Here is a 15,666-nt window from a genome sequence, read left to right as displayed (position 1 = left end):
CATGAAAATTCAAATGATTGTTGGTACTATTTAAAAAAAAAACACATTTCAGCTGCTGTTAATAATTACATTGTATGTAAAATATGCATTGGCTTGTTTGCTTTCACAGTTCTCTTTTGTTAATAAATACCTAAGGATAAATAATATTGCTAAGTTTTGCAAGAGTGTAAGTAATTTCTAAAAATAAAGTGTTTTTTAACATTATTACTTAAGGTTAAGCCTACATATATCATGTTAATTAATTTTTGACGCCTTTTTTCGTTGCGAAAAATTGGTTTTTCTTTGTAAATAATACCTACCTACTTAATAGAATTAAATTAGGTTTTATATGTATAAGAACAAAACAAAAACAATATTTTGCAATGAAACGCAGAAAAATAATAATACTTAAGAACAATTTTAAACACACCCCCCCTATACACACATACACACACACACACACACACACACACACACACACACACACACAGGGGAGCTTGGTTAGAACTTCATATACAAGCCAAATTACTGGCATTCATTCAGTATAAACACAGGTAAATAAGGAAAGAAGGAAAATATTTAGATCCCAATATAATTTTATTGTAAATGAATAAGCCCAAATTGAAATCTGATTAAAAGATATTTTATTTGCATACCAAATTTCAAGTCGATACCTACAAACCGTTGAAGAGTTCCGTCCTGGCTGGACTACCAGGATGTCACTACTACATTATTGTATTGTCACGCGATTTACATAAGTGTTCCAAATTTGAAGTCAACCTGACTACTTGAAATTGGTCAAATTTAACTTTCACGATTTGATTACAGACAGACAACGGGACAGGTGAAACTAAATAAAAGCGTGCGGATTATTGCTACTTTCCTTCACGTAGGTATTTTGCCACAGCCATTACCGTGGCAATCTTTAAGCTGTTGTTGGTGTATGTATTTGCCTTAATGAATATTAATTGTACGTATGCACCTGTAGCTATATAAGAGCATGCAAGTTTTAAGTTAGACCGATTACAAGTTGTGCTTGATTCGCCATGGATATTCTATCTTCGACTCTGAACAACGCTGTCAACTTCAATCCAGCGACGACAATCGATTCTGTCGTCAGCTCCTTGCAGCTCTTGGCCACAGTAGCGTCTATCGCAAATGTCAGTTGGCCAGAAAATAGTCCAGTTAAAGGTAAATCAACATCATGAATTATATATTATATTATACATTTCCACTGTACTTTGGTCATTTATTGGAGCGTTTATGTTATTCGATTTACGTGGGTACATTTTTGTTTACATGGTAATAGTACATTGTGTCTTAAGGGCGGTAAATAAGGGAGTTACGAACGAGAGTCTATTAGAAGACTGAGGGCTTTAATGAGTCGATGTTCGTAATTCTAGTACCGCCCGTGCGACATACAATGTTTTTCATCACATTTGCGAGTAAAATTGTATATTTGTAAAAGAGAAGCTAATATTTTTCAAAAATTGCCGATACCGCTGACTGTACTCTTGGCAGCGCATTCCCCGCCGCCCTCCCCCTCCGCAGCATGTGCCCGACGTGCGCGCGCAAGTCCTCCTGCAGCAGCTGCGCGCGCCGCAGTATCAGTACGGGCACTGACTCATTTACCGACCACATTTCATGACAAGCACATTAAGGTCGAGGGTTTTATTTGGGGTGTTGCAACCAAGGTAGCCTGCGTGTTACGACACTGTTTACAAGCAAGTGCGATGAAAAATACTGTTACAGTTACCAGATGCAGAATAGTAGAAGTGCAGGATGTATAAAAAATTATCAAAAGCAACATTAACTTGCTACTCTATCGTATTGGGTAACTGTAATGATAGATGTAATGTTTATTAGAAATAAATAAATAAATAAATAATAAATAAATTAAATTCTACAGTGACCACGCAAATTGAAGCGGTTGAAATGTTCGAATAAAGGCTCCATTTCCACCAGAAATGTGCGAGGAATGTGATTTTCTTGAATCTACAGAAACGTTTCATTTACCTCGCCTCGCTCCGCTCAGCTGTTTCCACTAGAGATGTGCTGTGCGAGGATAGGTAAATGAAGCGTTTCTATTGGTTAATGAAAAACACATTCTTCCCAACACATCTTTGCACATCTCTGGTTGAAACTCAACCTAATTCCACGTTTATGCTGAAACGTCTACGGTTCCAGATGGTGACCACTTCGACATCGTCATCGTGGGTGCCGGCACTTCGGGATCTGTAATGGCTCGTCGATTGTCAGAGGTGTCAGACTGGCGAGTGCTGGTGATCGAAGCTGGCTCCGACCCTCCTCCCGCTACTGTGGTGAGTTTTAATCGCGTTTTTTATTTGTTCGACTGGATGGCAAACGAGAAAGTTGGCCTCCTGATGGTAAGAGATGACCACCACCCATAAACATGTGCAACACCAGGGGTATTGCAGATGCGTTACCAACCTAGAGGTCTATGATGGGATACCTTAAGTGCCAGTAATTTAACCGGCTGTCTTACTCTCCACGCCGAAACACAACAGTGCCAGTGCTGCTGCTTCACGGCAGGATTAGCGAGCAAAATGGTGGTAGCAATCCGGGCGGACCTTGCACAAGGTCCTACCACCTGCGAGTGCTGCCTTCTGGCCGAAAGACGTCGTGTTCCGACGGTTCAGGGGTACCATGCCGCAGATGATAGCGACGTCGGGGCGGTGACTCAACGGGGTCACGCAATTTTGTCACCAAATTAGTTTTAAATATTATTGATTATAAATATGTATGTTAGTCTGTAAGGTATTTATTGTATGGGCCAAGTTGCCCGAAATAAATGAATTTATTATTATTATTTAAGTGAATGAATGAATGAAAAAGTATTTATTTGACATTATTTTTACATAGTTTTTTTTGCACATAGCCCTGCAAAACTGTTTACACAGTTTGTCTGCAGGATACAGTCCTTATAAAAATATAAAATAATGTAATGTGTAATTTATTTTTACATAAACTTTTATAATTATTGTTACAACTATGTCTTATTGAAGAGTTTCTACTAAATACTTAAATAAATCACTCGGTTGAAGTATACGTTAAACGGTGCGTTAAACGCAATGCGTGTTGCGTAAACAGAATTAGCTTAGCTGTTCAGAGAGAGAACGCTTTCCAGCATCATCGTGCCTTGCCCAAAACGACTTCTTTACGCGTACGTGGGACGACCGACTGGTCGCCGCCCGGTTGGGCGACCCAGGTACCGCTGGGAGGACAGTGTCCAGGCGGATCTGCGACGTCTTCAAGTCGACGACTGGCAAGAGGCTGCGCACGATCGGGACAGATGGCATGCTCTCGCTTCGGAGCCCAAGACCCTCTTTGGGTCCCTGAGCCAAATTAGTTAGTTAGTTAACAGTAGGGTTCCGCTTATCACCCTAAAAAAGTTGACCAAGATCTTTATACGCAGATACCAGGACTCTGGCCACTGGCAACACATAGCCCTTACGACTGGGATTTCGTTTCCGAAGTTGACGATTGTACATCGCACGCGCTACATGGGAAAAGGACGGCACATACGAGAGGCAAAGTACTTGGCGGGAGCTCTACCATCAATCACTCAGTAGTACAAAGGTAAATCAATGTTTAACATTTTAAAAAGATACATAGTTAAGTAACCTTTGTACGCGCATCGCTCTAGTGGTTTACTATCTATATTCCGAACATTGTTACCACTAATTTTATGTCTGGAAAGCAAATATTCATATGATTAACGACTCTGAGGCGAAGTCGACGGAGCTCCGCAAAGCAAAGCGGAGCTCCTATGCCTACTAGTTATATAAGGCACTTCGCGCCTTGACAAAATACTAACATTAACCTAACCTATAGCTGCGCAACACAAACTAGAGTTTTCTTTGGTAATAAAATTTTTAGACTAAACAATTAAAGACCAAAAATTTGTATGCAAAAAAATCATAATGCAAAAAAGAAGTATACCATACAATAATATACCAAACAATTTCGACCCAAAGGTTTTAGGACATAAGCCTAAATGGATGGCCTCTTACAAATTAGAATGTTGTCTGAATTGAGACCAAAAGTTATTTATTTCAGGTTGATATTAAAAATGATATATTTTCCGAGTCTATACGTTATACAAATGGTCAAATTTGTTAAACTTATTATGGGAGATAATTCCATTTTTGACAATATTATTATCGCCTTTGTATCTTATGCTTGGATATTATGTTTTTGAGTTATGCTTGGACATATATATTTTTGAGTTGTTTGAATTATTATTATTTTTTATATTTTATTTATGACGATGAAATACACACTTCCACTCAACGTTGATATAGTTAGTGTTTAGTTTTGTAACTAAGGGACCCCATACATCCCTGTATTATAATTATTATTATTTTGTATTTTTTTGTTAATTGTATTTTGTTGTTTTTAAGTATTTTATTTGTAATTATTTTAATTAAAAAAAAACTGCCAAATTTCTTGCGACGCATTCTTCTTGGCAATGATGGTCTCTCCGAAAGCGCTGGTAGTTTAAAAAATGTCTTGTAAAAGTGCCCGTTGCGGCCTATTTATTGAATAATTGATTTGAAATTTGAAATTTGAATTTGAGTTGTCAATTTTCCATTTGTACTTAATGACACTAAACTTCTCGCGTAAACCATTAGATCTGGCAGTTGAATTAAAATTCTGGTGTTTTTTCCAATTTCCATCATCATCATCATCATCATCCCAGCCTATATATGTCCCACTGCTGGGCACAGGCCTCCTCTCAGAACAAGAGGGCTTGGGCCATAGTTCCCACGCGGGCCCAGTGCGGATTGGAAACTTCGCACGCACCATTGAATCGCTTCGCAGGTTTGTGCAGCTTTCCTCACAATGTTTTCCTTCACCGCAAAGCTCGTGGCTCGTGGCCAATTTCCATGATTCCTAAAAATTATATTGTGGTCTTTATTGGCGTTGTATGACGAACCAAACACCCATACAAAACGTCATAACTTCAGTGCGTATTTTCGTATTCTAGACTAAAATTAATTATTGAATGAAATTAATTTTCTTTTTCAGGGGTTCAAAACTAGATTTCGATGAATGGGTTAAAGCTGGCCACACTAACTGGAATTGGGAATCTGTGCTCAAGTATTTCAAGAAAGCAGAAAACATGCTCGATAAAAAACTGGTCAACGGACCAACATCAAAATACCACTGCGATAAAGGTCCATTCAGTGTTAAACCTCAAAGTAAAAATAAACTATTTGTAGAAAAAAATGGAAGACTGCTCAAGGGCTACTCAGAACTTGGAATGCATATACTTGAAGATCCGTTCGTACCAATCCCTAATGGTACTGGAGGATTGTATTTACATATCAAAGACGATAAAGAACAGAGCAGGAGAGCTAGTACTGCCGAAGAATATTTACTTCCGATAAAAGACAAGAGTAACTTTCATATCCTAAAAGAAGCACAAGTCATTAAAATACTGACAAATCACAATAAAGAAGCTATAGGGGTGAGAGTAGCTACGCATTTTGGTAAAATTAATGTATTTGCAGATACCGAAGTGATAATTTGTGCTGGTGTGTTTAATTCAGCTAAATTATTATTGTTGTCTGGTATAGGTCCTAAAAAAGACTTAAAGGGTCTAGGTATTCCTCTAGTTCAAGATTTACCAGTTGGTGAAAATTTTCAGGACCATGTGTGTGTTGCTGTTGTTTTGTCTGGGCAAAGTAATGTATTATCTGCATTGGATACAGCGGTATCTCTCACTGAATTGTCATCATTTCCACTTCCTAACGTTTCTGGCTTTTTCTCCTCGTCTACAGGAACTCTAGATTTACAACATTTCACTGCATTAGCTGGTGCTCTATCGCCACTTTTCTTTTATGTGCTTGCAGTAAATTACAATTACAATTTAGAAGTTTCGACATCTTACTACCTAACTGACCCTGAAAAAGAAAAGATTGCTTCTTTTGCAATGCTGAATACACCAAAGTCTAGAGGTAGGGTGATTCTTCGCAGTACTGATCCATTTGATTCTCCGAAGATCTTTAACAATTATTTCTCCGATGAAAATGATTTAGAGAGAATGATTGAAGCTGTTAAGAAGATCAAAGAACTGGAAAATGTTCCAGAATACTCTGATGTTGGTGGTCGGTTTATCAGACCACCGCTCCCGGAATGTGATGATTTGGATTATCAGAGTCATAGTTACTGGGCATGTTACGTCAAAAACATGGCCACTACCATCTTCAACCCTGCCAGTACTTGTGCTATGGGCTTGGTTGTTGATGATAATTTAAAGGTTAAAGGAATGAAGAAGCTAAGAGTTGTAGACGATAGTGTAATACCTTTTTTGCCGAGGGGGACAACAACTATGATAACGATCATGATAGCTGAGAAGGCAGCCGATATAATTAAAAAAGAACACGGTAAGAGTGAAGGATTAGATAATTTTCCTTGTCACTAAACAGAAATTAGTTGTTCTGATTATTAAAATTATACATTCGATTTGTAATGGTTTGCTTAAGTAATAACTAGCCGTGAACACGATTATACTGGACTAATGGGAATAAACATATTTATTATTATTTTACTTATTTTCTCCCGCTCCCGATCCAAAGCAGCCTGAGGCCGTGTTAGGTAATAATTACTGTTTATATGTTTTCAATTAATAACAAACTTAGTCTTGTTTTTTTTTTGTCAATTTCTATCCAAATTGCGCTTAGGCGTGTTACGATACATTAATTACTCCATATAAGGTAATTTTATTGGCGGATGATTGTTCTATGGTCATATGTGGCCACGACCCCAACACGTACTAATCAGAGGTAAATAAGGGTCTTCAGTGTGATCCACCGTTGGCTACTACTGAAATTGAACAGGTCAACGTGGCACGATTCTTGGGTCTTATGGTTGATGCTCATGGAACCTGGGAATCACATGTAGATTATGCCTCAAAGAAGCTAAATAGATTTGTTTTCGTGCTACGTAAATTGACCAATATTGCGTCTGAAAAGACAGCTTTACTGGCTGATCATGGTCATGTAGAGAGTACCTAACTTGCGCTATGGAATCTTGCTTTGGTGAAACTCGTCTTTCATGTAAACGCTATTTAGGATCCAAAAAAAATGCTTACTTGCCATTATATGGCATGGGACCAAGAGACTCGTGTAGGGCAACATTTTTTAAAACGCAAATTGGTTACCCTGCCTTCACTGTACATATTCGAGGTTTGTCTATATGTTAAGAAAAATATTTCTAATTTCAAAATTGCTACTTCCAACCCGAGAAACACATCGAAAACCCACGGCTTTCATCTTATTCTGCCTACTAGTAAGACTACACAATACAGGAAAAGCATAGGTACTCTACAAGTCAGTTAAAATATTTAATTACCTGTCGGAAGACCTCAGAAGATCTAAATTTCCCGAATACCTATACCTAAAAACAAAAATAATTGTCATTATGTAGGTAAGCTAATGGACTGATAAACAAACAATTAATATATTGTATCTATTAAACGATATTGTAACGGATAACTAACGTCTTAAACCGAGTTAAGACGGACCGGTTTAAGACGTGAGTTATCCGTTAAAATATCGTTTAATATGAGTGAGTCTCACGGTAGTTTCATGTTCAAAATAATTGTATCTAATTACAATTGAGAATCCAATAATTAAGTAATCAAAATTAATGCAATATTTATTTATAGCTAGACATAATTGACATGCAATTTTAAATATTTCAATATTATTATTATCCATTTAATATGTACCTAATTAAGCGAGTATTGATTGGATTGTAATGTAACTTAGTGAAAGTAGGTACCTAGTTAATTTAAAAAAAATTGTATGCCAAAAACTGGCTGGTTGTGCTGGTTCAATTATAAAATACCTAATTGTAACAACTATCTGTGATGTACCCACAATCTACAATTATAAAATATTTGAATTGAATTGATATAAATATTCATATACTACCCAAAAGAAAATAGAGGCCCGTGAGTTTATAATACAAAAAACACCAATAAATTATATAATTCTTTATAACATTTCTTGTCTAAAAATGGTTTTATTGAAACAAGATAATACAATACAAATACTTTTCTTTCAATTAACTGTATTCATATAAAACCGCAAACGTTTTTTGATTTTGCTTTACCCATGAAACTCAAGCGGCCCTTATTTTGACTAGCATAATTATAATTTCTACTAAATCCCGGGAATCCCGGGATTACCATTAGCCTAGCGCGTGTCAACAAATCCTGCTCCGGGAACCCGGCACAATACATCATAATTACGCTGGTAACAATTACCCCAAGGTCTTGAGAGAAGAGCTGGGCAGCGCACAGTTACAAAACAGTACAATGAACTAAACTTCGGTTACTATAATCATATTTACAATTTATGAATATAGACAAATATTTGGTTGTTGTCTCCAACAATTTCTTTTTATTATGACAAAGACAGTCATCTCTCACTCATCTCAAGTCATCTCAAGTTTCTATATCAGTAAACTAAAGAGGCCAATAAGCTGTTGTGAGGTTAGGTGCCTATAATCTAAATAAAGCACTCTGAATGTAGCTTGACATCATACGTCTGTCATCGGCACCAAAGTTATGCTCCCTGCAGATGAGTAATAACCTCCTAAGTCCTCGCGTACTTTATAAAGGACCTGCATCGTGTCAGGTTCAAAAGTCCCCATTGGGTTCCCTTTATCTTGCATAATATCGATTCTCCAAAATACACTTCGCATAACAGGTATATCATTTTTTTTTTTAGATGAATGATACTTTTGCATATAATCATAACTTTCCATAATTATCAGTTCGAATAATAGTCATTTCTCAGAATATTAAATAGCAGAACATTAGTTTCGTCGATTTTTATATGGCGTAATGGCATAGCAAAATACTAGTTTGGGCTTTCATTGGAATTTTAATGGCGTAATGACCATAGTTAAAGGAACTAACAGCTATTATAAGAATGGATTAAGGTTAAAGTAAGGCCAGCAAAGTAAGCGTGCTGTAAAAGCAGCGCAATTCTGTGTTAACCATGTCTTCATTTTATCATTCAATCTATTGTAAATATTAACCGACATACAATATACCTATATGCATTTCTTCCATATAATTTTGTGCATAATAAGACTGATCTTTATCTTTCTGGTGACTTTAGGGTCAACAAATCCACTCGTAATTCAGTTTCGGTGTAGCGTCGACTTAAAATTTATGAGACTGTGGCTTTGCGTAGCCACCTGTACCACGATCATGAGTTTACAGTGACCGTACTCGATAGTGACGGCGTAAATTATTTGTAGGGGCGCAGTACAATTCTACATAAAAATATTTTACGTCGTCGCTATCAAGTACGGTCACTGTAAACTCATGGTAGTGGTAATGAGCTAGTCATTAACATTTGCTTCAGCGGTACTTCTATCCCGGACAAAATGCTGGTATAGCTAGAGATAGTTTAGTTAAAGGAGCGGCCACACCGCGGAATCACTGTCTCCGCGTCGGTGGAGAGCAGGATTGATTCCTATTTCGTCGTATTCTTAATCTCACTCCTTAAGGTGGGAACCAACGATTTGTTCCTGATTCGACATTTTCCTAACTTATTAGTTATTCCTATCCTAACTGTCCATATTGCTAAAGGTCACAGCGCATTAGATCCACCGGCGCCTTGCCGCGAGCGGTTAGTATTCTTTATATGGTTTTGTATAGGCATGCGCTCATTACCGTAAACTACTTCAACTTTGCCCTCTGGCCCCAACATTGCCTGATTTGATTTAAAATCTATCGACTTAGCACTCTTATAGGTTTTAAACTTTTATTTACACGGGATTTTTTATTACGGGGGCATAAAAGTTTAAAAACCTAAAGGGTGCTATGTTATCGACTCTAAATCGAACCAGGCAATGTTGGGGCCAGAGAGCAAAGTTGAAGCAGTTTACGGTACATCAACTCCGTAGCGTCATCGGATCGCCTCGCTCGCTCGTGTCCACGCGCGGACGGCGAGTAGACCACTCGGTGGCAGCTCGCTGCTCGTATGCTTGCCTCGTGTGAACCGCGAGCGGTCGGCGTGGCGCTCCCCACCCTCATTTCATAAATGACTACTCGGAAATTCGTGCATGGATCACGCGACGTCCAATCGTTGACCACGCGACGCGAGGTCCACTCGTTGTCAACGCGGCGTCCACCCGTGGGTCCCCTGTCGACAACAAGTGGACGCCGAAAGTCGAGGCGGTGCTGGTCGGGTGCCGGGTGGCTCTAATGAGCTCTGTGACCCAGTGGCGTAGCTAGGTAACCTAGGGCCCTGGGGCAAATAAAAAAATGGGGCCCACTGCTATCAAAACTGGTAAGGTTTTTTGAAGTAAAATCATTATATATACAAATACTTTAAAAATGCTAAGCAACTTTATCATCAGCTATAAAGCAGAATTTCGAGGGCCCCCTGAGCTTGAGGGCCCCGGGGCACTGCCCCGCCTAGCCCCTTGGTAGCTACGCCACTGCTGTGACCTTAAATCGAATAAACGTGTGCTTGCTGAACGAATGTTTGCGCGCGTGTCAATGCCCCTTGTTATGAATTGTGGCTGATATTTGTTTATCTGTAAGGTGTGTTAGCAATCCTACTTTTTTCAGCTAAAAATTAATATTATAATTTATTTATTTCACTGTAGGTAAAGTCATGTACATTACAAAAGGATGTTACAGTTAGGTACATAAGTCAGTTCATGACGCCCTGCAAGGGCACACAATAATAATTAAAACTAAATTTAATTAAATTTACCATTACATTGTATCATATTTATATTGAATTCAATTATAATCAATGCATTTATATTGATTTGGTTATGATTAGATTACATTGTGGAGTTAGTAGGTCATACATACATGTCATCAAGTTTATCAGTGAATACTAGATTTATTTACATTTATAATGTTTTATACTTTCATCATTAAGGAATTTATTTACGGAATAATAACATTTTTCGATTAGAAACGTTTTTAATTTATTTTTGAATTTATTGTAACGAGTTTCTTGCCTAATCGATTCTGGGATTTTATATTTGCGACTTGGATACAGTTATATTGGGGACCCTTTTTGAACATTGCTAAGTTTGACTTCGGTAAAAGCAATTTTTTTTTTATATTGTGTCCTTGTCGTACTTATATCTTTACGCTCTTTGAATAGATCAGGGTGTTTGCGGGTAAAAAGTGCCGATTCTAGTATGTATAATGAGAGTAAGGTTAATAGTTTATGATTTATAAAGCGCTGACGGCAGCTTTCCGGAATACGTATGTTGGCTAGAATGCGTATGCACTTTTTTTGCATAATAAATAGTTGTTGTGCATCGGAGCAACCCCCCCACAGTATTACGCGATACCGAAGCCAGGCAAACGCGTACGAATAATAGGCAGTTCAAAATTTGTTCTGACTTTTAGAACACTTAGTGCATATACAAATTTGGATAGTTTTGTTTTTATGTTTTGAATATGAGCTCGCCAGTCTATATACCAGAATCTATCGTTACACCTAACAATTTAAATTCGGATACTTCTCTGTCTGTGTTGTTTACTTTTAACTTTAATTCCAAAGATGTTTTCTGTTTAGGTTTAAATTGTATAACTTTTGTTTTCAAATCAACAAATTGTCAATTGTCATGTCAAATATAAATCAAAAGTATAATAGTTATGTGGCCGCAATAAGAAGCACTTTGTAGTTGTTTAGTAACTGTTTTCTGCATGTTTTCAAGGAATTAGGTTTGTCTTAAAAAAGAAAAAAAAATATTGTCATGATTGGAAAAAAAAAATATATTGTCATGATTGGTTTTTTGGAGTCTTTTTGTATTTTTTATTTCAACTCCAAATTTGTTACTTTTACGGGTATCCCGTGAAACCGTATTAGATATTGTCATCATTCCTTTCGTTTGTTGTTTAACTTACCTACTTTGTTTACTTTGTGCATAATATTTTTCTAATAAGTGTAGTCATATCAGTGAAAACTTTACTGGCTCATGATTTACCTGCATGTATACTAGCTTCATGTATGATTGTATTGCTGTTTGTTTTCCTCAATAAAGAAAATAAAAAAATAAAAAAATAACACCAAGGTATTTAGTGAAACTCGCCCTTTCTATGTCCAGAACCGGGGCAGCCGCAACAAGGCTCTAAGCGCGTTATTGTATTGAACGCGGAGAGCGCTGTACGCTCTCTTGCTATATTTAACCCACAGGCTGCTCGTATAGAATGTCATGCAATAGGCTCTAAATAAAGTAATTTTGACAGTACGAGAACAGCGAGCGAACCTGCGAGCCATCATATTGATTCTTATCGACAACGCTCTCCGCTCCCTGTCTATATCTTCGTCGTGTCCTTCATGTCCTCGGTAACGATGTGACCCAAGTACTTGAAGCGATTCACCCTTTTTAAAGATTCACCATTCAGTCTGATGGGCGGGACTTTGGATGGACATTTTGTCCCTGATTTAAAAACTAAAAATTCACTTTTAACCGTGTTATATTTCAATCCATGGACTTTTGCGTCCTCTTTTGCGTACTCCTCACAAATACCCAACAATTTACGGAGACCACTGACTGACGCACTCAGCAATGCCATATCGTCCGCGTAACTGATATTATTAAAACAGACTCCATCCACATGACACCCGACGTGGCAGCTGCTGAGCGCGACAATCAGTTCGTCCATGTAAATGTTGAAGAGCGTAGGCGAGCTTAGACCCCCCTGTCGCACCCCGCACTCCAAACTGAAATCGTCCGACAGCATTTCTGACCATCTCACATTGTTGACCTGGTTTGCGTACCAATACTAAAAAATACGAATAAGTTCAGCAGGCAAATTTATTTGTGCAAGTTTCCTCCATAAGATGTTATAAGAGACCAGGTCAAATGCTTTCGATAGGTCAAGGAAACAAGCGTAAACAGGCGTGTGACGATCCGTGTAGTATCTGACGGCATGCTTTAAACACGCAATAGCACTCTCTGTTGAGACTTTCGGTCTGAAACCAAACTGATTTTGATGAGAATATTTACGTACCTACTTATTAAGTTGAAAGTTCAGCATACCATCAAAAATCCGCGCTATGGCCGTGGCCAGCGGGATAGGACGGTAGGTACTTAATTACTTTTGTCTGCAATGTCTCCGGTTTTATTCTTAACAACGGGTACCACAACCGATCTCACTAGCTCTTTTGGCAAGTATGAGTGACCTACGCAGAATGTAAAAAGCATTGCCAGGATACGTGGCACTCACTTGCACTCACTTCTTGTGGGTCAGTGTCCAAGAGGACGAAGGATGAAGTAGTCCAATTGGGCAAGTAATCACTCTTTGTATTAGCTTCTCAATATCGTGTTCTTTGTTCTTAAAATGTATTATCTCTGTCTGTCAGTTATCTATCGTTATATATCGCTTAAACTGCTGAATTTATTTGAAAAGAATATGGTATTTAGATAATAATAATAATAATAATAATGGTATTTAGATAGTTTGAGACCTTGGGAGGGCATAAGATCCCGGAAAGTGGCATAGATCCTGTGGGATACTAGTAGTGTTAAGCGAGTTCTTTGTTGGTTTTTATGTGAGGGTTTGTTGCAATTTTTACTCAGTTACTGTTCAGATCTTTAATGAACGATGGTTCAGCACTTAAGAGCGTTTTTGATTGTGAAAATATTATTCGCAGAATAAAATACAAGACAAAAGTAGTATCTAAAACATGAAAATTTAAGTGATTGTTGGTAAGTACCATTTTTAAAACACATTTCAGCTGTTAATGTCATATCCATATTAATTACTTAGTATGTAAATATGCATTGGCTTGTTTGCTTCCACAGTTCTCTTTTGTTAATAAATAAGGATGTTGCTAGCAAGTGTAATTTCTAAAAATAAAGTTTGGCCTACATAAATCATGTAAATTTATTTTTCGACGCCTGTTTTCGTTGCGAAAAATTGATTTTTCTTTGTAAATAATACCTAGGTACTGAATAGAATTAAGTTAAGTTTTATGTAACAACAAAAAAAAAACAATATTTTGCAATGAAAACGCAGAAAAATAATAATACTTAAGAGTAAGAATACTTTTAAACATAAATACAATACAATACAATACAAAGACTCTTTATTGTACACCAGACATAGTAAGCGATACAGAAAAACAGATACACAGAGAAAAAATTACAAGGTGAGCAATAAAGAACACTTTTAAACACACACACACACACACACACACACACACACACACACACACACACACACACGCACGCACGCACGCACGCACGCACGCACACACACACACACACACAGGGGAGCTTGGTTAGTACTACATATAACTACAAGCCAAATTACTGGCATTCATTCAGTAATATCATTTTATTGTAAATTAATAAGCCCAAATTGAATTTAAATTGTAACTAGCCTGTTGCCGTGACTCCGTTCTGCGTAGAAATCGTTAATCACATCACTGTCCTATTCTCTGTTCCTCTATTCTCTTTCCAACTATTCTCTGTTCTTTCCCGGGATTGAAACTATCTGTATACCAAATTTCATCTAAATCGGTTCAGCGTTTAGACGTGATTTGGTAATAAACAAACATACTTACAAACTTTCGCATTTATAATATAGGATAAATAGGAGTAAAATTAAATAAAAGAAGCGAAATCTAGTCTGTATTAGGTATTAGGACCAAAGTTTAATCTCAAATCTCAAAACAGTAAAATACGACTTAGTGACTTTTCACTCTACGGGGACGATTTATTTAATTTTAAATACAAATGACCATTATTTCCTATGACCTACGAGTATTATCAAACTTGTCAATTTTACCATGGGACAAGATTCCATTTTTGCCGATATTCAGGATAGACAGTTTTTGAATAGAATATAATAGATTCAATTTATTTGGTGTAAAAAAGTTTCTAGAAATCTTAAATCTAAATATAACAGTAGTTAACAGTGCACCAACATGGATGCCACTCAGCAAATGCCGATGTCTGAATTACTTCAGTCATGGCGCTTGTTTTCAGGGCAACCAAGGATACAACAGAATTATTAATATATAATTCTTTGTTGATGTATTTCAAATTAGTATTTTTCTGCTTGGACGAGTCGGAAGTATAATTTCGAGCTGTTGATTTTCTATTTGTACTCAACGACAGTAAATCTTAGTACCTACTGAAGCAAAAGTAAAAACCTAACCATAAAAGTTTCATTTCTAATAGAAGCGTTTTTTGCTGACTGTACTTTTTGTTGACTGTATTTGCATTGTCACCTAAACTACATTTGTATACCAAATTTCAAGTCGATACAAACCGCTGAAGAGTTCCGTCCTGCGGAGACAATCCTGGCTGGACTATCAGGATGTCACTACAAGATTATTGTATTGTCACGCAATTTACATAAGTGTTCCAAATTTCAAGTCAATCCGACTACTTGAAGTTGGTCAAATTTAACTTGCAAGATTTGATTACAGACAGACACAACGGGACAGGTGAAACTAAATAAAAGCTTGTATAATAGTGCGGTATATTGCTACTTTCCTTCACGTAGGTATTTTGCCACAGCCATTATTACCGTGGCTATATTGAAGCTGTGTTTGCATTTGCCTTAATTAATGTTAATTGTACACTTCCACCTGTAGCTATATAAGAGCATGTAAGTTTAAAGTTAGACTAATTTCAACTTGTGCCTGA

The 15,666-nt window shown here is 37.2% G+C and overlaps 1 protein-coding gene across 1 annotated transcript; it reads left to right on the top strand.

The window, feature by feature from the left end:
- Nucleotides 1-1,020: 1,020 nt before the first annotated feature.
- Nucleotides 1,021-6,530, top strand: LOC141441671 (ecdysone oxidase-like). Its single transcript, XM_074106469.1, has 4 exons — nt 1,021-1,170; nt 2,167-2,300; nt 3,416-3,579; nt 5,032-6,530. The coding sequence occupies exons 1-4, from the start codon at nt 1,026-1,028 to the stop codon at nt 6,428-6,430; spliced, it is 1,842 nt and encodes a 613-aa protein (XP_073962570.1). The 5' UTR covers nt 1,021-1,025; the 3' UTR covers nt 6,431-6,530.
- The last annotated feature ends 9,136 nt before the right edge of the window (nt 6,531-15,666 follow it).

The sequence above is a fragment of the Choristoneura fumiferana genome, chromosome 24 (genome assembly GCF_025370935.1).
Source record: "Choristoneura fumiferana chromosome 24, NRCan_CFum_1, whole genome shotgun sequence".
In the NCBI taxonomy this organism is placed as follows: domain Eukaryota; kingdom Metazoa; phylum Arthropoda; class Insecta; order Lepidoptera; family Tortricidae; genus Choristoneura; species Choristoneura fumiferana.
This window is presented reverse-complemented; position numbering and strand designations above follow the sequence as displayed.

Coding starts and splice junctions, on each gene's coding strand:
- LOC141441671 (XM_074106469.1), top strand. CDS start 1,026: ATGGATATTCTATCTTCGACTCTGAACAACGCTGTCAACTTCAATCCA. Junction 2,301..3,415: donor ACCCTCCTCCCGCTACTGTG/GTGAGTTTTAAT, acceptor CTTTATACGCAG/ATACCAGGACTCTGGCCACT. Junction 3,580..5,031: donor AATCACTCAGTAGTACAAAG/GTAAATCAATGT, acceptor TTTCTTTTTCAG/GGGTTCAAAACTAGATTTCG.